Source organism: Grampus griseus (genome assembly GCF_964374135.1).
Source record: "Grampus griseus genome assembly, chromosome: 3".
Lineage (NCBI taxonomy): Eukaryota > Metazoa > Chordata > Mammalia > Artiodactyla > Delphinidae > Grampus > Grampus griseus.
The window spans coordinates 59,025,930-59,053,100 of NC_139019.1; the positions used below are offsets into that span (position 1 = coordinate 59,025,930).

At 43.4% G+C, this 27,171-nt stretch overlaps 1 protein-coding gene across 1 annotated transcript in view; it reads left to right on the forward strand.

The window, feature by feature from the left end:
• ANKDD1B (ankyrin repeat and death domain containing 1B) overlaps positions 1–27,171 on the forward strand; it is a gene marked incomplete at both ends in the record, with an annotated part of 53,317 nt that overhangs the window by 15,716 nt on the left and 10,430 nt on the right. The window contains 6 exon segments of the mRNA XM_082650303.1: positions 3,683–3,785; positions 3,884–3,985; positions 11,543–11,698; positions 16,918–17,016; positions 22,513–22,611; positions 25,122–25,220. Of these exon segments, the coding sequence (XP_082506429.1) occupies positions 3,683–3,785; positions 3,884–3,985; positions 11,543–11,698; positions 16,918–17,016; positions 22,513–22,611; positions 25,122–25,220 (658 nt within the window).

Consider the following 27,171-nt stretch of genomic DNA (forward strand, 5'->3'; position numbering starts at 1 on the left):
AGGCTTACTTTACATCTGTGAGGAGTGATTCTTTGCCTCTGAGGAACGATGGCTCCATTTGGAATTTATGGTTTCAGAGACTCAAGTTGTTTGCCTCTTGAATTCCTTGCTTTTGGATTTTATGATGGGTGTTTGAAATCCTTAAGTGTTGGCTGCTTTAAAATTAGGAATGACCTCTTAGGGAAAAATAGAGCTATCAAAATATGATTGATCATCTATCCCAAATATTTCTGGCCTCTTTTCTGACCATATGTGAAACTAGATTTATGGTTACTGGGTGTGAAACATTGATTTATAGGGAAGGCTAAATTAAGGGGTAAAATTTCTTGAAAAACCTCAACTAGTTATTGTACATCATTGTTCCTTGGGAAAAAGTGCAGAAATTGGTAAGCGTTTTCTTCACTCTAGACTTTAATAGACTGCCTCACTGTGTAGTGTGACAGCCGAAAGGTAAATATTATAGGGTATGTACATTTAGAGAAGGGTTTCTCCACAGTGGCACTGTTGACCTGTTCGTCAGGTGATTTTTTGTTGTGGTGGAGGTTGGGGGGGTTATAGGATGTTTGCAGCATCTCTGGTCTCTACCCACTTAATGCCAATATCTCCCCTAGGTCACAACAACCAAAAGTGTCTCCAGAAATCTCCAAATGACCCCTGGGGGCAAAATTGCCCCCAGTGAAGAACCACAGGTTTAGAGTTACATCTCCATAATCTGGGACTTGCTTTTTCACTTCTCCATACCCAGACTTTACTGACAATAAGAGAAAACATTAATGCACTTTCTGGGGACAGCCAAAGTTACTGCCAAAAGGCTTATACACTTTAGAATGGAAGTCCCCCACAGACCCTCATTCCTTGTTTATTTATTTATAGGCTATACATTTAGCAAATTGGTCTCCAGGATTACAAATACAGTTGATTATGAGATGCACATAAGATGTGCTGAGAAGGCTTACTTTTTGGAAGGCATCTATACAGAGGTTATGGATGATTTTTTTTTTTTGGAGGTCCAGTACCATATTTATGGTGATTAAATACCTAACCGTTTAACATGTACAATTGTACTATTGTTTTTATTAGGGTCTGTCTTAGCTTGGGCTGCTGTAACAAATATACCATAGGCTGGGTGACTTCCACAACAAATGTTTCTTTCTCACAGATCTGGAAACTGGAGAGTCCAAGATTAAGACGACATCACTGCCAGCATCTTGTGAAAGCTGCTTCTGGTTTTATCCACTCTCAGTGGAGAGCGGCAAGAGGAAGCAAGCTCTCTGTGTCTGTTTATAAGAGCACTAATCCCATTCATGAGGGTTCCACCCTCCTGACCTAATTATCTCCCAAAGGCATGACTTTCAAATACCATCACATTGGGGATTAGGCGTCAACATATGAATTATCAAGGGACACAGACATTCAGTCCATAGCAGGGTCCTATCTTTTTAAAAAGGTGTCAATGACAGAGTTTTTGAGTGTTGAGCCCCTGCCCCATTTCCCCTATAAACCCTGTGGGTTTTGCTGTTGTTGTTGTTTGTTTTCATTTTAAAAGAGATTTATTTAAAATTTTTTTCAGCTTTATTGAGGTATGGTTCAAATAAAACTGTGATACATTTAAAGTGTACCTGGTGATGATTCAGTGTGTGTATACATTGTGAAAGGATTCCTCCCATCTAGTTAATTAACACACTCATCACCTCATTTCTTTTTTTGATGAGAACATTTAATTCTACTCTCTTAGCAAATTTCAGTTATATAAAAGTGTTATTAACTATAATCACCGTGTGATACATTAGATCCTCAGACCTTATTCGTAGTTAATGGATGATTTTTTGACAAGGATAAAAGGAAACAGAAAAGCAGACACATGAACTTACAATTAAGGATCCTGAGGCTAAGAGTTAACTAAGTTGACCAAGATTATAGCATTTGAAAGTGGTAGAGCCAGAGTTTGAGGTCAGTTTCGTTTGAGTCTACAGATCATGCTCGTAATGTCTGCTCTATATACTTCTTTAACTTGGGACCTAGGGCGCAGGTCTTAATTTTCCTCAGGATACAGCCCTCCAATCCCTCCTCCCTGAGACAAGTGTTAACTGCTGGCTGTTTCCTTTCACACTTCTCTTCCTGTTCATTTGGTGTACAAGTCTAAGTACCCCCAGCATCACTGCAGGTCACTAGGTCTTGAGCGAAATCTCTCCTTCAGCCTCTTTTATGCATGTGTGATTTTACTGAGAGAGTATATTTTAAATAATTTATGCATAAATAGAATTCTTTTTGTAACTTCAGTCTTTGGTTTCTTCTTTTTTGTGTAGTTTCCTCTTCTCCAGTAACTACATTTAACGATGTAGGATCTGTGTGTTTATTTCTGTACTTTTCCTCATGCTCATATGATCATATCCACATTGGGGTTTTTTTGTTTTTTTTTTAATTAATGAATTTATTTATTTATTTATTTATTTATTTATTTATGGCTGTGTTGGCTCTTTGTTGCTGCGAGTGGGCTTTCTCCAGTTGCAATGAGCAGGGGCCACCCCTTGTTGCAGTGCACGGGCTTCTCATTGCAGTGGCTTCTCCTGTTGCGGAACACGGGCTCCAGGCGTGCAGGCTTCAGTAGTTGTGGCTCGCGGGCTCCAGATCGCAGGCTCAGTAGTTGTGGCACACGGGCCTAGGTGCTCCACAGCATGTGGGATCTTCCCAGACCAGGGCCTGAACCTGTGTCCCCTGCATTGGCAGGTGGATTCCCAACCACTGCGCCACCAGAGAAGTCCCCATATCCACATTGTTATCTATCTATCCACTTACCCACTTATAATAGATATAGATACATACATATATGAGTTTTTGGTCATAGCTAGTTTTATAAAAAATGGGATCGTATTATATTTTCTCTGCATCTTATTTTCCACATTTAACAACTACCTAATGGAAGTCTCTCCATGTCAATTGTTATAGCCCTAATTAATTATTTTTAATGCCTACATCATGTGGTATGACTGTTCCCTGATTTGTTCAATGTTCCAATATTGATGGACATTTACCTCGCACTGTTTTAAGGGTTACAATTAATAACCTTATCTATATAACATTAGGTCCTAAAACTTATTTTCATGGGATAGAGTCCCAGGAGTGGGATTGCCAGTTGTATTTAAAATTTTAATAGATATTGCTAGATTGCTTAAACTATAATGGTTTCATTTCTACTAATACCTTAAGAGAGCACATTTTGGGGTCCATTTTTCAATGGGTTTAATTGCCTTATTCTGTTGATTTGTAAGAGTACTTCATGTATTACAGAAAATAACCATTTATCTTTATTAAGGTACATTTTAAAAAAATCTATCATTTGTTTATTGTCTTTGTTTATCATCTTGTTCCTTTTATAACTTTTGAATTAAAACACTATACATTATAGTCTAGATTTTCTTCTAATATATTTATTGTGTGCTTTTTTTGTATGTATGATATGATACAGGATTTAATTTTATCTTTTCCCAGATGAAGAACTACTTGTGCCTATACCACTTATTAAATATATTCATTGTCCCCATAGAATTGAAACATCACCTTTGTTGTATATTAAACTGTCATTTCTTAATTTTCAACAGTTAGGTATTAACCTAGCTTTTGTTGGCTGAGACAGTGTGGTGGCTCACCCAAGTGACAGATTCCTTTCTTCTCTTTTCTGGAGGAAGCATGGCTTGACAGTAATTCACCTTGCATCCTGGTCTGGAAGCCTTGAGATCATGCTCATGCTGGTTAGAGCTGGAGCAGACCAGAGAGCCAAGAATCAGGTAGGTATGTGGATCACACCTGGACAGAAGCCCTCTCCTCACAGTGCAGGAGGAGAAGATTGCAGTGTAATTGTCTCCCCTACCCTGGCTCTCTTTAGGATGGAATGAATGCCCTCCACTTTGGGGCTCAGAGCAACATAGGCATTGTGGAGTACCTCATTCAAGATCTGCACCTGACGGACTTGGACCAGCCTGATGAGGTGTGTTTGCTGTTGGGTGGACAGGTCTCAAATACACCCCCACTAAATCCTGCTTTCTTCCTGCCCTTGCAGAAACTGCCAAAGCAGCCAGCACAGACAGACCTGACCCTGTAGCTGGATCCTGTCTCTGTCTGGCAGAGCACAGAGCAGATGGAAATTGTTGGTGCCGGTGGTGGCCCTAGCACCTGCATGTGGGGAGGGCAGGAGGTATTGAGGAAGCTGCCTCTACTCCCTCATCCTGGCCAGGGGTGGACAGTATCCACCCTGTTTGGGTGCCTGCATTTTACTCGATTATGCCTGGCCTTTTGGGAATGTATTTGACCCAAGGCTGTGCTGTAATGAGCCGTGGAATATAGTGCAATTTTACCATATCCATCTATATTTTTTTCCTTTCATAAGAAGTGATATAGTAACAGCTACCACTTATGGAGTGTTCGTTAGTGTGCTTGGCCCAGAGGAATGCTGTGTCCACACATTATTTCAGCGAGAGGTCTAGGGCCTGGCACGTAGGGATGCTTAACAAATCATTGCTGGATGAACGAATTATACTGTTAATCCCCACAGTAATCGTATAAAGAAAAAATATTTTACTTATTTTCAAAGGAAGTCTTATTTTTACTGATATTTGAGGAAGTCGAGGCCCAGAGAGGCTAGGTACCTGGTCTGAGGGCTCCGAACTGAGAAGTGACAGAGCCAGGGTTTGAATTCCGGTTTGGTTGACTCTAGTCACCATGCTGCACCGTCTCCCTTCTCAGAGGACAGTGGGCATTGCCCATGTGCTAGGGACTGTCTTTTCCCTGGAATATCTCCTTCTAGGCTTTTTTCATAGGATAATATCTTCTGTGGGATTGGCATTTGGAGTTTGAATGGAACCTCCTTTTCACTGTGCCTCTAGAACTTTACTCTCCATTAAACTCTCTCTAGAAGTTAATCAGTAATATTCGCTTTGTTTCACCTCTTTTAAAAAACCTTCACATTTTTTTCTGACCTCAATCTTAAAAATAATAACAACAAAAGCCATTCCTTCAAGTGAAGTCTATAAATTTAGTTTACTTCTTCTGAATATGACTGAGCAACTATACCTTTACAGATTGGAGGCAGACAGACTTGGGCTGAGGCCTGGGCATATATTAACTATGTGGCTTTAGCAAGTTCTCCAGCTGCTGAAATCCTCAGTATCTCCCTCTGTGCAATGGGAATAATAAAACCTACTTCATGGTAGCACCAAGGCATGATGGGGTTGGGGGTGGATGTCTTGACCTCCATGTCATTTTTTGTCAGCAATACCTCCATTCTTTGATAGAAATGATTTTGATGCTTCCTCAATCTTATATACAAATACCTATGCCAGTGAGCAAAATGGCAAGCCATTCTACCACCCCTTTCCAATCAGACGCCGCCCCTAAGCCATTCCTATGTAGTAATATATCGGAGTAGCCACTGTTGGAATGCTTAAATGAGTTAATGACTATAGAGCACTTAGCGGAGAACCTGGTACTTGGTAAGTGCTCACTAAATGTTAGTTATTATAACAATTATTATGGGGTAAAATGCTATCTCATTTCCTCAAACTGATAACCATAATCAAACAGCATTTAATGTCAGGATGAGGAAGTCAGACATTCCAGCTTGATCCAGGCTAACTAGGAGTGTGGCCTATGAGTGAATTCCATTCAATTCAGTTCAGCAGATTATATGTTCAGGACCTGATTTTTTGTTTGTTTGTTTGTTTTAATAAAAGGTATTTTTAACTGAAGTACAGTTGATTTACAATGTTGTGTTTGCTTTCTGCTGTAAAGCAAAGTGATTCAGTTATATATATATATATATACATTCTTTTTATTTTAATTTAATTTTTTTATTGACGTATAGTTGATTTACAATGTGTTGATTTCTGCTGTACAACCAAGTGGTTCAGTTATATATATTACATTCATATAATATATGTATTCTTTTTTATATTCTTTTATCTCAGGATATTGAATATAGTTCCCTGTGCTATACAGTAGGACCTTTTTGTTTATCAGGACCTGTTTTTGCGGTACGCGGGCCTCTCACTGTTGTGGCCTCTCCGGTTGCGGAGCACAGGCTCCGGACGCGCAGGCTCAGCGGCCATGGCTCACGGACCCAGCTGCTCCGTGGCACGTGGGATCCTCCCGGACCAGGGCACGAACCCGTGTCCCCTGCATCGGCAGGCGGACTCCTAACCACTGCGCCACCAGGGAAGTCCCTTAGGACCTGTTTTGTGTGAGAACAGGACTGTCTTCCGTTTCATTGGGCTCTGGATGCTTTCACGGGAGACGGCTGTGTGTGGGGAGGATCAGGCAAGCTGAAGGGGCTCAAAGACCAAAGCAGTTTGTGGGGAACCTTCCCCACTTCTGGAGCTTCTGCTGGCCATTATCTCTTCGGCAGGCTCTGGACTTGTCCTGTTCCACTCCTCTTCCTCCAACTCTGACTATTTGTTGGGGAAAAGGCTGAAGAGTCCTGGTAGCGGACTGTGCAGAGCCAGGTAGATGTGAAGCTAAGAGGACCTAAAATTAAGATGGGTGGAGAGACATATGAGGAATGAGCAAATAATGAGTTCACTGGGTCATCTAGGGAGAGAAGAATCTCTGAGTCCAATTTTAATCCTAAAGAAACCTGGATTAATCCAGTAAAAACACAAAGTCTGTCCTTTTTCTGAGATCTGTGAGTGAGGTCAAGGATACTGGCAAAAGCCAGTAGGAACTGGGATCAGGAGCTCAGGGTCAATTAATTCAGTGTTGGGTTTTCCATCTGTATTTGCTTAAAGATACTGTGGAGCTCATGAAATGCACTGTATAGAAAAGACCGCTCCACCTTCACAGCGGGCCTTCTTCCCTAGTTTCTTATCCACAGAAAGTGATGGAGAGCCTTTATACCTACCCAGTGTTAGTAATCCTTCTCATTAGCCTACAGGGAACTCCAAAAGCTAACAAGGAAAGCCTTATAGGGAGGAGGTCTTTATTAACAAAATGGATTTAACTAGGCCTGGAAGAGATTGGGTGAGATGGGAGAGATGGAGGACACTGGAGTATACTGAAGTTTCTCCCAACTCCGTCGCTCTAGAAATCATGTGGCCTCTCCAGGGGAGAGAGATTAGAGCAGCCAGGAGAAGTCATAGGTGAAGCAGTCTAGATATTTAGAATCTACATGTAAACTCCCACCTAGTGATCAAAAATAAATACTCAGACTAAAATGTTTGGAGAGGAAGGGACACAGAAGGGAATGGCCTCAGAGGCCTCTCATGTATCTGTTGAATGTTTATAAAGTTCGGTGGTACGACGTTAGGTTGGTTTCAGCTGCATACATCGGGGAACTTCCACTGGTTTAAAGGAATCTATATATGAAGTCTCTAGAGGTCCAAATGCAAAGAAGCATCCTTTTTTTGGAGGACTGGGGATAATAGTCATGAAGGGATTTGAGAAGACAGTTTCCTATGTGGATCTGAGGCCCACATCTAACAGCCTTGGATTTCATCCAACCTATTGACTCCCATCTGGGGAGAACGGACCCAGCAGCTCCCCTTCACACCAGTTCCATGCCTTCATATGCAACACACCGCTCTTTCAGCACTTTTTACTCACGGCAATGTTCTCGTCCTCTCTCAAATCTCAAGTTATTCAAGGCCCTGCTGGTTTTCCCCTTCAACTAGGGTTCTGCTGTGGACTCCTGATCGCAGGATGAAGGGAAATGTCTTGGGTGTGTAGACACGCCCAGGAGGCACCAGGGGGCTTCATGCTGGATTCCACCGGCCTCCTCTCCTCAGAGGCTCTCCAGGGCACCCTCTCTGGGATCCCTGTGGGAAGGGATGGCCAGGTTGGACTTCAGGTGCACATTTAATGGCTGTTTGTGAAACATTTACTGAACTTGGTACCTTGTCGAATAACCCTGGCAGTAAACTTAAAAATGAAAAATAATTTCTAATGAATAATTGCAACTCCTCAGGCTTATTCACGTGCAAACAATTTAAATGCATTGAATTAAGACGTATTAGGTTAAATGCACATTAAGTTAATAAAGGAAAAAGGAACAGGAATTCTGGACCCTCCTTATTTTTGCTAATGAAGAAAGGGATTCAGGATCCCTTCCTGAGCTGGGAAGTTGTTGTGGTTTGTGTGGGGCTTGAAGCTTGAGGCCCTGACACCAAGCTCCATAGTCCTCCAGGCTGGAAAATCTCCCTGCCTTCCAAGTGAGGGCGGTCTCAGTTCTCCGAGGCTGCACTGGTAGAGGCCCACTTGAGTGTAATTTAAAAGGGTTGGGTGGTTAAAAAATGAAATAAGACATAAGAAACTATATTTTTTTTAAAAACCCACATTTTTTAAATTCTTGTTATTTTGCCTAATAACTTATACTAGAGATGGGAGAAAAGATTTGTATCTCATTTTACTGTCACCTCATCTTTCTTCATGCTACCTTTTGATATGTTTATAAGATAGAGACTACTTTAAATGTTCTTATTTTGTGTAATTTGGCTTTCACTTTTTTTCTTGATGATAACATTTTTTAAAGGGCATACAAAGTTTAAAGTAATAGCTGTTTTCTTGGTGAGGAAAAATGTTTTGTTTTTGATAACCTCCCATTTCTTACCAGACTAGGCTTTCTTTGTGGGTGTGTCCTTTGTCACTCTGTATAGGCATGCAGAAATGCAAGACTTTGTAGCAACCAAGGATAAAAGAGTAAGGCCATTTTAAAGTTGAACAGACTCCTGATACTTCCGGTAGTGTGTGTCCCCAGATGGCTAAATAGGTATTAGTTAGAGTTCTTTTTGTTATGAGTGACAAAAATCCAGTTTAATCTAGAATAAACATTAAAGGTAGTTTATTAACGCCTAACTAAAGAGTTTGAGGGTGTATCTGGCTGGCTTCAGGCATGGCTGGGTCCAGCTCTTTTTTTTCCTCCCAACTCTTGGCTGTCTCTGTTGGCATTATTGATAGGTTTACTCTCCACATGGTGGGAAAGATGGCTACTAGCAGCCTCAGGTTTTATATATGAAAGCTCACAGGTGACTCTGATTGGCCTGTGGCTTGGCACGTGACCATCCTGAACCAAACACTCTGACCAAGGGGTAGATGGTGGAAGAGGCAGGAGCTATAATGAACAGCTCCACAAAGGTGGGGCACAGGGGCTGTTCTCCAGTGGAAAAGATAGGGACAGGAAACAGGTCACCAGTGCTCTTTCCTGCCGTTCCAGGGCATTAGCAACCTTTAAAGGCTGTCTCCCCCCATTTCTTGTCACCTGCTCCCCAGCCACAAACACACACTCACACTGAGTTCTGTACTCCCACAGATCGCCCGCTCAGGTCCTGCATTTCATTATGATCACTCGTATGTGTGTTCATCTTCCCTAACAGACTCTGAGCTTCTTAACATCGGGGTGCCGTATTTTTTATCTTGGCCACTCTTGCTTAGCACAGTATCTGACATATACATAGGTGCTTAATAATTGTTCAGTAAACAAGTGACTGATTTATACGGATGTGTGACTAAATGTTTTCATCTAGTATATCATCAGTGTTTCCCATCCTCCTTTTTGTGATTTGTTTATATGGACCTTTATCTGTTGTCAGTATTAGCAGATATTTGTATAAGCCAGACACAGTAATTTTGTCTCTGTCATTTCCCAAGAGCTGTTCATGGCTCAAGACTAGATCTTGATCTTCAGTTAGGGGTCTAATCTCACAAGCAGCAAACGGAGGCCCCAAGCACTTTCTGTCTCTTCCCTTTGCCCTTCCTTAGTGATTCGATGAGAACCATCGATGATGAGTCAGGATTTCAAACTCTGAAGGGCTGGGGATGTAGGTCTAATTGACCACATATCTGGCTCAAGAATGTAAATGAGGTGAATTTTTGGTGCCAGTTTGTTTCTCCGGCCTCCCTACATGCATGAGTGCAGAGCCCTGGAGGGCTGATCTATACACACTTTATTTTTTGGCCATTGATTATTTTAGCACTTTTCCTTCCTTTCTCTTTAAGTTATCGAGAATCATGAGCTGCTATCTCAAGTTAACAGTGACCATTATCTTTTTTTTTTTTTTACATCTTTATTGGAGTATAATTGCTTTACAATGGTGTGTCAGTTTCTGCTTTATAACAAAGTGAATCAGTTATACATATACATATGTCCCCATAACTCTTCCCTCTTGCGTCTCCCTCCCTCCCACCCTCCCTATCCCACCCCTCTAGGTGGTCACAAAGCACCCGAGCTGATCTCCCTGTGCTATGCGGCTGCTTCCCACTAGCTAGCTACCTTACGTTTGGTAGTGTATATATGTCCACGCCTCTCTCACGCTTTGTCACAGCTTACCACCCCCCCGCCCCGTATCCTCAAGTCCATTCTCTAGTAGGTCTGTGTCTTTATTCCTGTCTTACCCCTAGGTTCTTCATGACATTTTTTTTCTTAAATTCCATATATATGTGTTAGCATACGGTATTTGTCTTTCTCTTTCTGACTCACTTCACTCTGTATGACAGACTCCATTATCTTTTTATTATCTTGCATTAGCAGGAGATCAGATAACAGTCTAGATTCAGGAACCTTCTGATAGAGTCTTGTATCTTGCTTTTCACATTTCAAACATCTTGCTAAGCTTTTAGTTAATAACATATCAAGCCAATCTGTGAATGTTTTCTTTAGTCGAAGAAAATACTTGTGCTATTTTGCCACCCCACCTTCTTTTCCTGCTTTTAAATATCTCAGGTTAGAAAATTGAGTTTTTTATGGGTATTTCATTGTTCTCGATGACATTTTGGCTGTTGAAAATGCAGTCTCCCTTTGCAATGTGAAAAGTTGGAGAAATTGCCATAATCAGAAGATTCTGCACTTGAACCTTCCTCCCCAACAAATCACACCTAAACATCCCTCTTAAGCTATATTCTCTGGATAATTCCTAATTTCTCCATCCCATTTCATATTGACCTATTCTCAAGAGTTTTCCCATTGATTCTTGGTGAACGTTAGAGGTAAATGTATGAGCAAGCAAGGAGAGCCTAAAGAGAAGCAGTTGACACACGTCATGTCTGAATGAGTCACGTAAATATTAAACCCTGGACAATTTCTGCTTCAAACATTTTTATCAGTAAGGCAAGGCTTACTGAGCAATACACAGGTGACTCAGATGGGGTCTGGCACAAAATCAGCTTCTCAATAAATAGTCGAGTGAAAGAACTATTCAATAAATGCAGAAAGTTGGTAAAATTGTTACATTTGAAAGGGAATCTCATTGTCTGATTGTGGGGTGGCATCTCCCCAGGTGCTTGGGAAGACCGTTTCCAAACAGTACTTCTCTACCCCCATAAAAATGATTCTGTGCTGATGCGGAGTTCCCACAGTTTGGGGCAACAACTCAGAAATGGATCTGGTTTGAAGTGAGAGGGATTGTTTTCACCCTCCCCTAGGAAGGCCCCAGAATGCTGTGACCAGAATCACCACGTTGGCCTCCTCGCCATCCCCTCCCCTCAAGCTGCTGCCCACTTTGTTGGTTGCCTTGCCGGCTCAGTAAGTGTATAATGAACACTGAAGTTTATGATTGACTTTCAGAAAGGAAGAAAACCATTTCTTTTGGCAGCAGAGCGGAGCCACATTGAAATGATAGAAAAACTTATCTTCCTTAATCTGCATACTTCAGAAAAGGACGAGGTGAAATGGACTTTTATTTCTTTGCTGAGTACCAGAGAAAGGGGAGTGACAGTTGAGGTGTAGATTTGGTGATGGCATTTTGGTGAGCAGTAGAGTTGTTCAGTTGTTACTACAGTCAGAGAGAATCATCGAATATCCAGGTGAAATCAACCCACTTTTTCAGTGGACCGTCCAGATTGCCAGTTTTGCTCCATAAATGTCTGTGAAATCAGTGGACTACATGGAATTTTCTACTGTCAACTTCAGTTGCTCTTTTCTTCCACTGAGGTCTGTGGGAGGCTCAGCCCCACCTGACCAGGGAGGGAAACACTGGGAGGGCATCCATGTCTGTGTGCATATCTTTGATACTTTCCTTAGGAGAAATTCCTAGATGTGGAATTGTGGGTCAAAGAGTTCTGCACATTTTAAAACTACCTCCCAGAAATCTTTCACCAGTTTGCCTTCTCTAGGTTATATAGAATTACTTTTATTGTCCCACTTTTGCTAGCAAATTAGCAGCAAAGGTAGAGCAAGGAACATGGATGGATTTTTTCCCTTCTCGTTCAAGCAGCTATTTATTTTCATTTAACACTTTGAAAGTATGAATTTCACTTAAAACTGTGGAAAACATGGCCACGACTCTATCCACAGCTTTAACAGGCTAAAGTAACTCATGGAGGTTCATTTGTTAAACCATTCACTTATTCACCAAAAAAAAAAAAAAAAAAAAATTTAATATGTGCTCTATGCTAGGTAGAGTATGTTTTCTTATTCTAGAAGCCTACAGGGCAAGAAGAGCATACAAAAAATAATATATCGGGCTAAATGCGGTAATAGCTGTATATACAGTGTGCTGTGGGAGCACAAAGGAAAATCTGTTTCAGAAATATCACAGGCTTCACAGAGGAGGTGGTATGTTATGTGGGTCTGAGCATTTGAATGGACAGTGGTACGAGGAGATTGGAGGAGGGCACAAGGGTAGAGTATTTCAGACAGAGGGAAGAGCCCGTTTGTAAAGGAACCAAGGCATGAAAGAGCATGGTGTGTCCTGGGAATGACAAGTTCAGGGTGGCAGAAATTGAGGATGGGTGGGCTGGGAAAGGTGGATGCCAAGTGGGCCAAGGCAGAGAGACCATGAAAGGCTGTGCTCACCAGGAGGAGGGGTGATTCTGACCTATTGGCAGCAGAGACCTTGGAAGGTTTTAAGCAGAAAACAAGGGATGGGATCCATCCTGGGTGTAGGTGGGTAACTGTCACCGTGGTTTGAAGGGGGTATTGGTGCCTGGAGAGGCAGGAGGTGGGGAGTCCCAGTCAGGTGACTGCAGAAGTGGCTGAAGCAAGAGCTACAGAAAGCCTCTCACCGAGGCTCTCACTGGCAGCAAGCAGGACGAGGTGGTAGGAGGAGACAGAGGCCACAGGATTTGTGACCAGGGGGTACGGAGAGGGCAGACTTTCTGGCCCCTAGCTGTCTGGCTTGGACTTCCAGGAGGGTGGGGTGCCCATCCCTGAGCTGTGGGGTACAGGGGAGGAGGGGGTGATGCATGGTGAGTAGTAAGATTTCGGAGGTTCACTCTGAGACACCGGAGTGGGGAGGGGGTATATTCAGGTGGAGGGCGGCAGGGAGTTGGAAACCGGGCCTGGGGTTCTTGTAAACTCCTTGTGAGTCATCTGCTCTGGGTGGTCACTTTTTAACCTCTGGCTCAATTGCCTTTGAGGCTGGCTGTTTGGAGACTCACGTGAGTGGAGTCTTCTTGGACTTCATAGTTTAATATTCTGACGAATTCTAACTTGGCAGCTCTCCTGAGAGCTGCTTTAAGTAATATAATCATTTACTTTAAGACACCATTGATTGTAAGGCACGTCATTATTTCATGTAACACTAAGAAAAAATAATGCTGCCAATTAAACTGTGACACAAAAAACTCTCTTGTCATTTAGAATATTTTATATTATTGAGTTTTTAGACTTTTATCTTAGATTTTTAAAAATCATATACATAACAAAGGACGAAATAAGCAAGGGAGCTTGGTTAAGTATTCCTATACTTCATACATTGAGTCCAAATCTTCTAAATCACTTTCTCACTCAGAGTCTTGATGTCCTTGCTTTTCCAGACAAAATATTGTCTTTTGTGCCTTCAAAGACGTTTGTGATGCAGTGTTTCTTCAAAAGGTGCCCTGCTATAGATTCTGAGATTTTCTTCTAAGCCACTGACACCCATTCTGATTTAATGCAAATCACAAGCCATGACAGCTATATCATGTCTGCTGCCCGGTTGACTGAGATTGTGAGGTGCATCCCGATCGCAGATATGTTAACATGAGAAACAGGATGTGACTTAGAGTTGGTGGTGTATGGTCATAAAAATAGCAACTGTGGGCAATAAAATGAAAACTGAAGGCTGTGAAAGTGGACGTGTGTGATGCCTGGGAAAAGTCAGTATTCCCCTTGGACCAGAGAAGCATAATCAGCCTGGTCACATGCATCCCTGGACTGGGATTAAAAGCAGGGCTCTGACTGCCTGGGTCTGATCCTGGCTCCATCACCCCAGCTAGATGATTTTGGGCACGTTACTTGGCCCCTCTCAGCCTTAGCTTCCTCATCTATCAAATAGCCTCATAAGGCCTTAGTGAGGTTTCAAATGAAAGGCTGTGTCACACACTTAGTTCAAGGAATGGTTCCTGGCACATGGTAAGTGTGCAACAAGTGGTATCCGGTGTCATCACCGGTGTTATCTGGGTGCAGTAAGTGGGATCTTGGTTATCATCGGTATCAGTGGTACATATTGTTATTATCCTCCTTTTTCTCTCTTCCAGTTCCTAGGAGAATGTAAGCCAGGCTTTCAGCTGAGGATCATGGACAAAAGTAGAGCCTTGATTTGTTTATTTTTATGTGTGTGACCATCTGACGTAGTGATGATCAGGTTGAACTAGTTTAACTTAAAGAAGATCCTAGGAATTTGGTCTTCTTGAATAAGAGTTATGAATGTGAGAAACTCAAAAAGAACCTGATTCACCTAGGATAAATCTTAGCCATGATTGGCCTTCACAAGTCAATATAGAGATCCAGTCCTATAGTCATAGGATTTAATTTAAAGTCTTAGTTGTGCTTGCCCTGTTTTGCTTTAATACTTTACCACTGGAATGTGTGCACTTGGATTTCATCTACCTTTTAGTTATTTTCGCGTTGGGGCACATTGAGGAAAAGTCATAAAGTCCAACGAACTGTAATTGTAGATTGTGATGGGTTTTATTTGCACAAAGTGAAGTATCTAGTGATAATATTAGCCTTTTGGATGAAGCCCATAACGTACATACAGTCTTGGGCTGCCTCTGTTTCCTCACATAGGCTGTTGCTGGACCAGTTGGACTAGGCTCATGGGACTAGGCTCTAGAGCAGTGGTCTCCAAACATACTGGGTAGCAAACTCATAACCAGTAAAGAAAGTTTGAGCATGCACCTAATCACATGTACATTTATAATTAAATTAATATATTATAAAACATATGCCAGAAATATAAATTTTAAAAATTGAAATAAAAATAAACATAAATAGCAATTTTCATATTTTTCTCTACACTGAAAGGATTATCTTGTAAATATCTGATGTATTTTCCTTCCAGTTTTCTTTGTGTTCCTATGCATGTATATTTTTAGTGCCTGCCCAAAATTCATTTAACTGTTCTTTAGCTCTTGGACATTTAGGTGTTCTTTTATCTTTTTTTTTTTTTTAATAAATTTATTTATTTATTTTTGGTGTGTTGGGTCTTCGTTTCTGTGCGAGGGCTTTCTCTAGTTGCAGCAAGTGGGGGCCACTCTTCATCACGGTGCGTGGGCCTCTCACTACCTCGGCCTCTCTTGTTGCGGAGCACAGGCTCCAGACGCGCAGGCTCAGTAGTTGTGGCTCACGGGCCCAGTTGCTCCGCGGCATGTGGGATCTTCCCAGACCAGGGCTCGAACCCATGTCCCCTGCATTGGCAGGCAGACTCTCAACCACTGTGCCACCAGGGAAGCCCCTGACATTTAGGTTTTGTTCAGTTTTTCTTTACTATTAAAGTAATGCTGTCATGAACCTCTTTGTATACAAATTTTAGTCTGTATTCCTCATTATTTCCTTTGGGTATATTCTTAGAGGTAGGATAGCTGGGTCAAAGATATAAATGTTTATTAGGCTCTTGATATATTAAAGACATGAATTCTTTCCTTCACAGTTTTTGCAAATATTTTTCCACTGGGGTTTGCCTTTTGGCATCTCTTTTCCTGGAAAAGGAGAAGGCAGATTATGAAAAGAAATTCCTCTCTAACAGATGGCTGTCCCAGGCTCTCAGGGGAAGCTGCTGGGATACAGTTTTTCCATCTTGGTGGGACAGGAACATTGGTTCCATGCTCTTTTGTCCCTGTTAACATGATTGTTTGTACCTAATTAGCTACAAGTAAAATTGTCTGAACTTATCCTAGCTGTTAGGCAGAATAATGTCCAAGGTGGAGAATGGTTAGGACATGGGGAAGGAATTCTGCATTTCTTCCCAATATTTTTAGGAAAGAATCTGCATGAGGAGGGGGAAGTATCCAAGTAGCTATTGTGTGAGACCAGTTCCTTCTTTTCTATGTTGTGGCCTAAACTAAACTCACTTTGTCCTACTAGTGTTTATCATAATGAGTTTCAGGAACCTTAATTACTAAGGTAGGATATTACATTTTTTTTTAAATGACATGCAATATTTTAAATCAGTTTTAATGGTTAAAACTGTACTTGGTACAAATGTGCTTCTATTTTTGTATTTCATACTGCATTTTAGTTCCTCATTTCCATGATTATCTTTCTTAACAAGCTGTTACCTTCTTGTAGACAGGGTCTGTATTCTAGTTGTCTTCCCAATCCCAGTGCCTACTACTGTCTGACAAACAACAGGTGTCTAATAACTGTTTGTTAGATTAATAAAGATCGAGAGTATGAATGATGGAGGGAAGGTGAGAAAGGAGGCAGCATAACAGAGTAGTTAAGAATGCAGCCTTTGGAGCCAAAGAGCTAGACTTGCATCCTAGCTTTGCCACTTTTCAACTGAGGCTTAGTTTCCTTATGTGTAAAGTGGGGATAATAACCCTGACCTCAGAGTCGTTGTGCAGTTAAACTGTGCCAAAGCATATAGTCTTGTCAGTATAAGTTGGCACATAGATGCTCAATAAATGCTGTCTATTAAGAGTAATGCACAAGAGATAGAGAAAGCATGCTGTTTCTCAAGTAATTTCATTCCATGCCAAGGGGCAATTCATTTTAACTTTTTTTCCGTTTGTTAGAATGGCGAAACACCATTCTTCTTAGCTGTTGAAGGAGGTCATGAAGAATGCAGCAAAGTGCTACTGGCATCAGGAAGTGATATCAACATTCCAAGTGAAGTATGTGCTCCATGTCTACTTACTCACACAGGGAGGGGGACTCAGAATGTTCTTTGGGTAATCTGGTCCTGCACTGACCCATTCACTGGGCTTTTGTAGAATTAATACAATTGTCCCTCGTGTCCGTGGGGGACTGGTTCTAAGACCTGCCTAGGGGTACCAAAATCTATGGATGCTCCAGTTCCTTATGTAAAATGGTGTAATACAGTCCTTATCCGTGGTTATCCATCCAACTGTGGGGGGCAGGGGGATTTGGAGGGCCGATTGTATTAATAATTTGCTTACTTTGGGGTAAGAATTAATGTCTTAACTCTGACGTTCCCCTATTAATATTTCCTCAAAAACAATACCATTCTTCCTATTTATTTGGGGAATAATTTATTTGGAGAATAATTGAAAATAGGGCAAAGGTAGCAATAGTTGTTGCTTCTCAGACACTTTTATTCTACTTTGTTTTCTTCCTAGAAACAAGTAGTACCTGGCTTATACACAGTAGATGCTGAAAAAGAAAATTGTGTAAAAAGCCAAGTGGTCATTCTGGAGCCTGAAGAAGACAGGATGATGCCTTCTTCTAGGTACAAAATACAAAATACTTCGGTGCTGAGATCCTTTGACACTGATCTTCATTTATTTTTAAATTTTTTTTATTTAAATTTTTTTTGGCCGCACTGAGCAGCTTGTGGGATCTTAGCTCCCTGACCAGGGATGGAACCGAGGCCCATGGCAGTGAAAGCACCGAGCCCTAACCACTGGACTGCCAGGGAAGTCCCTCACTATATAAAATTATATATACATAGACAAGATTGCAAGAGAGAGTGGAATATGTAGGGTGAGGTGATTCCCACTGACGTTGCAAGGTTTTTTATGCGATAAATGAGCCCAGAGTTAAGAATTCACGGGGCCCAGGAAACATTCAGAATATGGAGAGCGGTGCTGTTTTTCTGTCATGCCCAGGTGCCCCTCTGCCCCCAGTCTGCAGCCTCCCTGGAAAGGCCTCCCTTATTAGCAAGATCCTCCTGGGATCACTCCTTTTGGCTCGCCTCGCTGCTCTGTGCCTCCCTTCCTTCTGTACTTAATTATTTGGCGCTCTGAAGGTTTTGCTTTGTAATGGCTTTCACATGCTCGCATTCTCCCCACCCTGCCAGGACTGTAGGCTCCACGTTGTCCATATCCTTATGGCCTTGGCCTCATCCAGACAGCCTGGAAATTGTCCTAAGTCAGTTTTACATCTTTTACATTATCTTGGGTTTTCCCTGGAGTTCATTAGCACACTTCCTGGATCAATAGCCTCAGCCCCCCACCCCCCCACCCCGCTGCTGTCCACACCTGTCTCCGCCCAGTCCAGTAAAGGCCCCGGGGGAAACAAGCAGCAGGAAGCAGGAAGCCAGAAGCAAGGATACACACCAGGGTTGTGAGCGGCTCATTTTGCTTTCACATCTGTAGGTGATTACTGTGTTTGATCTTGGAAATGCTTCACCCGCTGACATTAGTTAGTCTTGTTCTCCAGGAGCTTGCTTTGCACCCACCCAGCTAAGGGGAGGGGGTAAAGGTGGAGTCATTTCTGAGGAGGGTAGTGGGGAGAGATTGTGGATTTAGCTGCCTATGGAGACCGCCTCCGTTGGGGCTGGGTGGAGAGGCTGCCTAGCTACCCTGGGTCAAGTGAAGACTTTCTGTAGACCCTAAGAATTCCATATTTCTGGAGGCCCTACCTCACATCTTATCAAATAACTTTAAATGCCCCCGCATTCCACATTAAATATCTCTTTTCTTTTGCTGTAAATTATTTTTTAAAGGCTTTTTTATTTGTGCATTTATAATCATTTGGATATGATAAACTACCTTAATTTATGATTGACTCTGATTTCTTAGAACTCTGTGCAGACCTGAGAATTCGAGGGAGGTGAAAAAATTTAACCTACAAATTGTTTACAGTGTAATGAATACCTTATGAAGATTACATTTAGCAATCAACGAAGTCTGAACATGTCAATTAAATATTCACTTCAGTTTTGTGCTTTGCTTTTGGTATCTTGGGACCAACTTTTTTTTTTTTTAATAAAGAATGGCATGACTTTTAAAAAATAATAATTTTATTTTATTTATTTATTTTTGGCCGCGTTGGGTCTTCGTTGCTGCGTGCGGGCTTTCTCTAGTTGCCGCGAGCCGGGGCTGCTCTTCATTGTGGTGCACGGGCTTCTCACTGCGGTGGCTTCTCTTGTTGCGGAGCACGGGCTCTAGGCGCGTGGGCTTCATTAGTTGTGGTGCACGGGCTCAGTAGTTGTGGCTCACGGAATCTTGAGCGCAGCAGGCTCAGTAGTAGTGGCTCATGGGCTTAGTTGCTCCCTGGCATGTGGGATCTTCCCAGACCAGGGCTCGAACCCGTGTCCCCTGCATTGGCAGGTGGGTTCTTACCCACTGCGCCAGCAGGGAATCCCAACCTTTTTTTTTTAAGATTTCAAATATTTCTTTAGCTCTTAAAAAGTCTGTTGGCCTGTTGTGCCTCATGGATAAAATGCCACAGACTCCTATAGCTCTTCCCACCATAGGGTTACTGGCTTTGGGCTCTTCACAAGCCTGTTTCTGCATCAGATCTTTCCATTGGGGGGACACTTCCTACCATTCTGGTCTCAGTCTAAACGTCACCCTATCCAAGAAGCTTTTCTTGATCACTCACTGGAAAGAAACCATCCATTCATGCTGTTTTACTTCTCATTGTAGCATTCTCATTGTCACTAGCTGATGTTAGTCTTCTACTAATGTCTAGAATCTACTAAATGGGTTCTAAATCTACTGATCTACCAATCAACTGATTGTCCACCCCTACTGAACGTAACGTCAGAGATCTTGTCGGTTTAGTCATAGCCCCCGCGGTCTAACATGGGGGCTGACACGTAATAAGTGCTCAGTAAATTTTTGTGGAATGAATAAGATGATACTTGTGATTATTGTACACATTTACTAGCTCATTTATTTTCCAAGTGTTGCTTTGGTTTGAGAGAAAGAGGTAGGGTGGTGTGGTAGGCAGAATAACGGCCCCCAAAGATGTCCACATTATGACCCTTGGAACCTGTGAGTATGTGAGGTTACATGACAAAGGGGAATTAAGCTTGCTTTGCAGATGGAAGTAAGGTTGCTCATCATCTGACCTTACAATGAGATTATCCAGGTGAGCCTAATGTAATCACCAGGGTCCTTTAAAAAGGAAGGAGGAGGCTGGCAGGGAGGTCAGAGGGATGCAACGTGAGAAGGACTCAGCACACCACTGCTGACTTTGAAGGTGGAGGAAGGGGGCTGCAAGCCAAGGAATGTGGGTGATTTCTACAAACTGAAAAAGGTAAAGAAATGGATTCTCCTGAAAGCCTCCAGAAAGGCCTTTATTTTCACCGAGTGAGACTCATTTCAGACTTCTGACCTCCAGAGCTGTAAGATAATACATTTGTATTGTTTAAGGCACTAAGTTTGTGGTAATTTGTTATTAGCAGCAATAGAAAACTAATAATATAGGTGGTTATGTCATTTTTACAGAGGAAGACATAGAGGCCCATCCTTGAGAGGACATTTATTCAAGGTCATATAGGCATTTAGTATCAGCTCAAGCTAGACTCCAGTTGGTCAGAGCGTGTATCATTCCTGTGAGTATTTATACCACTTATCTATTACTTCATAACAAACCAACCCAGAGCACAGTGACTTAGAACAATGCACTGTTATCTTTCCTGGCTCTGAGGGTTGACTGAGCTCAGCTGGGAGATTCTTACATTGGGTCGGGTATGTGGTTGAGGGCTTCAGTCGTTTGCAGACTTACCTGAGGAGGATGTCCACAGTGGCTCACTCACATGCCTGGCAGTTGAGGTTGGCTATCAGCTGGGCCTCTTGACAAGAGCACCAACGTGCAGCATCTGCATTGCCTTCTCATAGCATGGCAGCTGGCTTCCATGATGTAGGGAGCAGCAGCTGCCAGGCCAGTTAAGGGTCACACCTGGAACGAGCACACTGTCACCTCTGCCATATTCTGTTGGCCAAAGCAGTGACAGGGTCTATCCAGATTCAAGGGGGTGAAGAAATAAACCCCACTCCTCGGTGGGGAGTGGCAGGGTCACATTGCAGAAGAGCAGATTGGATGGGACATACTTATGCAGCCATTTTAGGAAAACATACTAACCTGCATACAGCCTCCTTACTCTGAGGACCTGAAAATACTTTGCAGCAATCCTGCAATTACAGGACATCCCCTCCCTGGGATACCAAAATCCGAGGATGCTCAAGTCCCTTAAATAAAATGCATAGTATTGGCATGTAAGCTATGCACAGCCTCCCATGTACTTTATTTTTAAAATTTTTTTACTTATTATTTTTGGCTTCATTGCTGGGCGTGGGCTATCTCTAGTTGCGGCGAGCGGGCGCTACTCTTTGTTGTGGTTCGCAGGCCTCTCATTGCGGTGGCTTCTCTTGTTGTGGAGCATGGGCTCTAGGTGTGCGGGCTTCAGTAGTTGTGGCTCACGGGCTCAGTAGTTGTGGCTTTCATGCTCTAGAGCTCAGGCTCAGTAGTTGTGGTGCACGAGCTTAGTTGCTCCGCGGCATGTGGGATCTTCCCGGACCAGGGCTCGAACCCGTGCCTCTGCACTGGCAGGCGGATTCTTAACCACTGAGCTACCAGGGAAGTCCCCTCCCATGTACTTTACATATCTCTAGGTTACTTATAATACCGAATACAATGTAAATTCTATGTAAATAATTGTAAATAGAATGTAAATGTTATGTAAATAGTTGCCAGCACATGAGCGAATTCAAGTTTTGCTTTTTGGAACTTTCTGGAATGTTTTTTTTTTGGAATATTTTTGATGCATAGTTGGTTGAATTTGCAGTTGCAGAACCCGTGAATTTGGGGGACCAACTGTAATCAGTCAATAACTATCCACTGACCTTGTCTTATTGCAAGGCCTTTTGGAGGAGGCCCTGACCTAAGTAGTTTGCCCTCTAGCATGGGCACTAAGTGAAGGAGAGATGCTAAAGAAGTTGAGTGAAAGGGCTGTGAGGGAACCTGCACATAGGCAGCAATCATGCTGAGTTCTGAGGTGGTACCTGTAAAGGGGAGAGTTGCTAGTAAATGGTCAGGGCGGGAGAGGGTGGATGCACTTCTGGGGCCAATACCAAGTTCGGCCCTTTTGGCTCAAGGAGGGGGTTTGCAGGTTGTACAGAGAGAAGGCTTGGCCCTAGTCCACTTCGTACTTCCTGGAGAAGGGAAGGATTTTAGCTCATATTTGCCTGAGGCACGTGTTGTCTAGGATTCTTGTCTCTTTTAAATGGGAGATACCTGGAAGCAACCAAAAGCCCCCCCCCCCGCCCCCAAATGATCAGAAACACGTTGAATTTTCTTTTTTAACTAGGCATACTATTTTATTGTATTAATTGATTACCATGGAATGAACACCAGAAACCATGCTAGATTCTAATGGGATTCCCTCCGTGCCTTCTCTCTCCACCTGTCTCCTGCAGCTCGATATCAGTGCTTTGCAGATAGCAACCCGGAACAGCCACGCATCCTTTGTCAGTTTTCTTTTCAGTGAGAACGTTGATCTGCACCAGAAGGTGGAAGTGAGTCAGTCTATTATGATAACATGGGCTTTGATCCCAGCTCTGTGAGGCTGGCTGTGCTGGGAGATGCTCCTTGCAGACGCATGGAGGGCTGGAGCAGGGAGACGAGTGATCACAAAGGAGGAATTCTTTCTGGGAGGGCCGACTGGCTTCTTCTGGAGACGGAGTCTTAATCTTAAGAAATACAATCCAAGGGATGAATTTTAGAAAGTCATTGAAGTTCCTGAACAAAATGAAATCTTTGTGTTTTAAATATTTACATTTGCTGCAGTTAATTTTTTTTATGTATCTAGAGATGCCAGTCTTGTATTAAATTTATCAGTCTGGGAAGATAATGAAACTGCTGTTAATAGGAAGGAGAATGATTATTTTTCCCCCTTCACTGACCGATCTTGTTTTTCTTTTAAAAGTCAGTCATTTGTATTGATTTAGGTTTTCTGAAGTTCGAATTGGCTTTGGTAGAATTAACAAAGGCCCTCTGCGCTGGAATTAGATGGGGAAACATTCCCCTGTTTTTCACTCTACTTTCATTTCTCCTGTGAGAATATTCTTTTCTCTAATATTGCTTAGCCATTACTATTTATTGTATTAACTGGAGAGGAGGGACATGATTTAACCCATGACTGGTAGTTTTTGGAGAATGGCATTAGGGGAACTGGTTCTGACCTTGCCTGGTCCATCTAAGGATGCTTCCTGTTTCTCAGGAGGAATTGGGCCCCAGCAAGGCCAATGGTCCCAGCAGGAAGGGCACTGCTTACGTCCCTGGGACGAGGGATACGTTCTCTTTTTTCATCCTTAGCGCCCCTAGAAAGAAGGTCCTCCCTGAGCAGAAGAGGTCTGCACAGAAAGCTTTCCCCTCCTGCTGCCCCTCTGCCCCATCTGTCTCCCACTTCCCTTGCTCACCCTTGGACAGTCTGACATACGCAGACGTAGCATTCCACCTGCCCCTGCTTTCCTTCTCCTCTGTGTGCTGGTGAATCCCTTGCTAACTCACTACATCTCTCTTCCATCCGTCTACCCCTGTTTCCTGGGAAGGAGCCTGGTGCTGCTGCTGGAGTCAGGAAGATCTGGGTTCAAATCCTGTCTCTGCTCCTTCCTAGCTCCGATGCCTCGAGGAAGTGATTTCACCTCTGTGCCTCATCTATAGAGTGGGGAAGAGAAGTCCTAACTGCTAGGGTGGTTGTGAATGAAAAGCTGTTAGCCCGGTGTTTCAGAGTATGAACTGTAGGGGAAGTGAGTGAGTAGTAGGCACCATTAGGAGAGTGTGTTGTATGTGCATAAATGATGCTGATTAATATCATCTGCTCCGCTTGAGCAGCACTGCACCCTGTCCTCACCACCCACCTTGCCGCATCTGTGTTCCCTCTTTCCACGCATTTTGCCTCTCAGCTCAACTACTGTTGTCCACACAGTCTCACTGCATCTTCTGCCCCTGCTCTCTCACACCTGTACCCCTGCCCCTCTCCTCCCCACTAAATGCCCCTCACCTCACTCTCTCACACCTTACCTGTGTTTCTCCTCGCCTTTTTTCCTCCTTGCATCTGCCTTTTCTACCCCCAGAGATGTGCTTTCTCTAGAGCCTCCTGGGCCAGTGGCAGCTGGGTGGGAGCAAAGGCAACAGGAGGTTGTGTGTGTGACCCTGGAGGTGGGCACTGAGCCTGACAGGGCTGGTAAGAAGCCCGTAGTAGAGGTGGCTGAGCGCATGGCTGGAAGACAGACGGCTTAGCCACAAAGGAGGAGGAAAGGGGAGCAGGCTGCAAGGGCCTGGTGAATACGCGATGGCTGGGCTCTACATAGGTGGGAGGGCTGAGCACTGACGGTGCCCCTGGGTGAGTGGGGCATTAGTCCCACAACATGCTCTAGGCAGAAGAACCCAAGATCAAAGCAACTCGGAGAATGCTGAAGGGGAATGCTGTTGCTTCCTTGTGGCTGTTCCCACTGCACTTTAGCTCTTTGAAGCCTCTGGGAAGTCCTGCAGTTAAGCTATTTAATATTTTCTTAGCTTCATATTTGAGCTCAAATGTCAATTCTTCAGGGAAGCCTTTTCTGACTTCCAGAAAGTTTGGCCCTTGGCCCACACCCACATGTGCTCTCTTACCGCTGTGCACTTTTCCTTCAAGGCACTTATCACAATGTGTAACTGTACATTTATTTTGTGACTTAAAAAAAAAAAATCAATATCTGCTTTCCCTACTAGATGAAAGATTCCTGAGGGTGGGCCATGTTCACCACTGAACCCCTAACATCCTGAAAAGAGCCTGGCCCATAATAGGTGCTCAGTGTCAAGTTCTAGAATGAATGAAGTGGGAAAGTGGGTTGCTGGTGAGCGGGATTTCTGTACAGCCTTGGCGTGGAAGTGACTGCTGAAGACTTACTAAGGGCCTGCAACCATGTTGGGCAGCACCAGTATTCAGGAGATTATCAGGAAATGTCTGATGAAATGAGTCGCTTTTTGATCTGATTGATGAAGCCAGAATCTTTTGAATTTGAAATGTCATTTCTTTCTGCAGCCTAAGGAGTCCCCTCTTCATTTAGCTGTTATCAACAACAATATCACAGTGGTAAACAGCTTATTAAGTGCACAGCATGATATTGACATCTTAAATCAGGTAAGCCAGGCAGATCAGAACCTAGAGAGTCTATTTTCTTCTTTCAACTCAGCATGTGTTTAGGGGTAGTTTTGATCAAGTTCAAGGTGCTCTAAAGATTCCTGGGAAGAATATGCACATTCATATTTTTATCCTTTTGCCTCTGTAAACCCCCACTCCCACTTGCACACACATATTTTGTCTTTTTCAAACGCACAACTGGGATTCAGCCAATGCGTTATTAAACTGTTCACCTTTAACAGGCCCAGTACTTCTGATAGATAAACAGTAGCCCAGAGGTAAATTGCCAGTGGCAATTTAAATCAAAAGCTACTCCCCCAGTGTGAAATGTTGTAATTGGCAGGGAGCTCTTCTCCACAAGAAAAGAAGCTTTGTTTCTATATTATAGACAGTAAATGTATCTTCTTTTTGCCCAAAGGCAAAAGAGACCTCCTGGAATTTTTTTAAAAATCACCATGAATTCAGACCACTGGAGCAGAATCAAATGCCGCATAAAAGGCATCCATCACTGGCAGGAAATGGAAATGCTGAGGTGGAAGAATTAAAAGGATGGGGGTGGGTGCTGTCTGAGCCAGGGCCTGCTCTGGGAAGGGCTACCCTCTTCCAGAGGTCAGGAGTGGGAAGGAAAACTCTTGGGAGAGGGCCCTTGCCAGAGTCCTGAGGACAGATGAGCGTCTGGACGCCTCCCTCCTTCCTGGCTGCCCCTTCCCAGGTGAGGGAGCAGCCACGTGCGGTGGGCATGCGTGTCCTAACCCACTGTGTCATCCTCGGTTTCCTCACCTGTGAAACCAGAGCACTGACTCAGATCTCTGCAGTCCGCTCCAACTCCAGCCTGTGAGGTCCCTGGTGCCCTGAGCTGAATTGGGACTTAACTCCCCTTCTGTCCCTTCCTTCCCCAGAGACCGTCCTCCTCCCTGGTCTTTTACTATCCCAAAAGTTTGGGGGAAGAAAATCTCTCTTATTATTATTATTTTTATTTTTATTTTAAAGGAATTTTGCCTTTTTTTAAAATTTTATTTTATTTATTTATTTATGGCTGTGTTGGCTCTTCGTTTCTGTGCGAGGGCTTTCTCCAGTTGCGGCAAGCGGGGGCCACTCCTCATCGCGGTGCGCGGGCCTCTCACCATCGCGGCCTCTCTTGTTGCAGAGCACAGGCTCCAGACGCGCAGGCTCAGTAACTGTGGCTCACGGGGCCAGCCGCTCCGCGGCATGTGGGATCCTCTCAGACCAGGGCTCGAAACCGTGTCCCCTGCATTGGCAGGCAGACTCCCAACCACTGCGCCACCAGGGAAGCCCCTCTCTTATTATTGAACATACATATGTATTCAACTATGTTAATGCCCCACATCTTTCCTCATGGGCAGAGTCTTTGCTCTACACATGGACAGAGCACCCAAGTGATTCTGGCTTCACCAGAATTGTCTAGATCCACTCCAGTGAAGGAGGCTTGCTAGGCTGCCACCCAATTATAGAAGTAGACTTTATCATTTATGGTTTTTGTTAGACCAGGAATACACACAACGTATAAAAGTAAGAAAACATAAATAAGCTAAAAACTTACAATTTGTTTATAATCCCCCCAAAGAAAGAGAACTCTGTTAACATTTTGGTGCATTTCCTGCCTTCTAGACTTCTAGCAGTTTTGCCACAGGGAGATTATATGGGTATTTGATGTATGACACTTGTGTCTCTGTTCCATGTTGGTGTAGACTTTTTTTTTTTTTGCGGTATGTGGGCCTCTCACTGTTGTGGCCTCTCCTGCTGCGGAGCACAGGCTCCGGACGCGCAGGCTCAGCGGCCATGGCTCACGGGCCCAGCAGCTCTGCGGCATGTGGGATCTTCCCGGACTGGGGCACGAACCCGTGTCCCCTGCATCAGCAGGCGGACGCTCAACCACTGCGCCACCAGGGAAGCCCGGTGTAGACTTTTGATAGGTCTGTCAGTGTAAGTT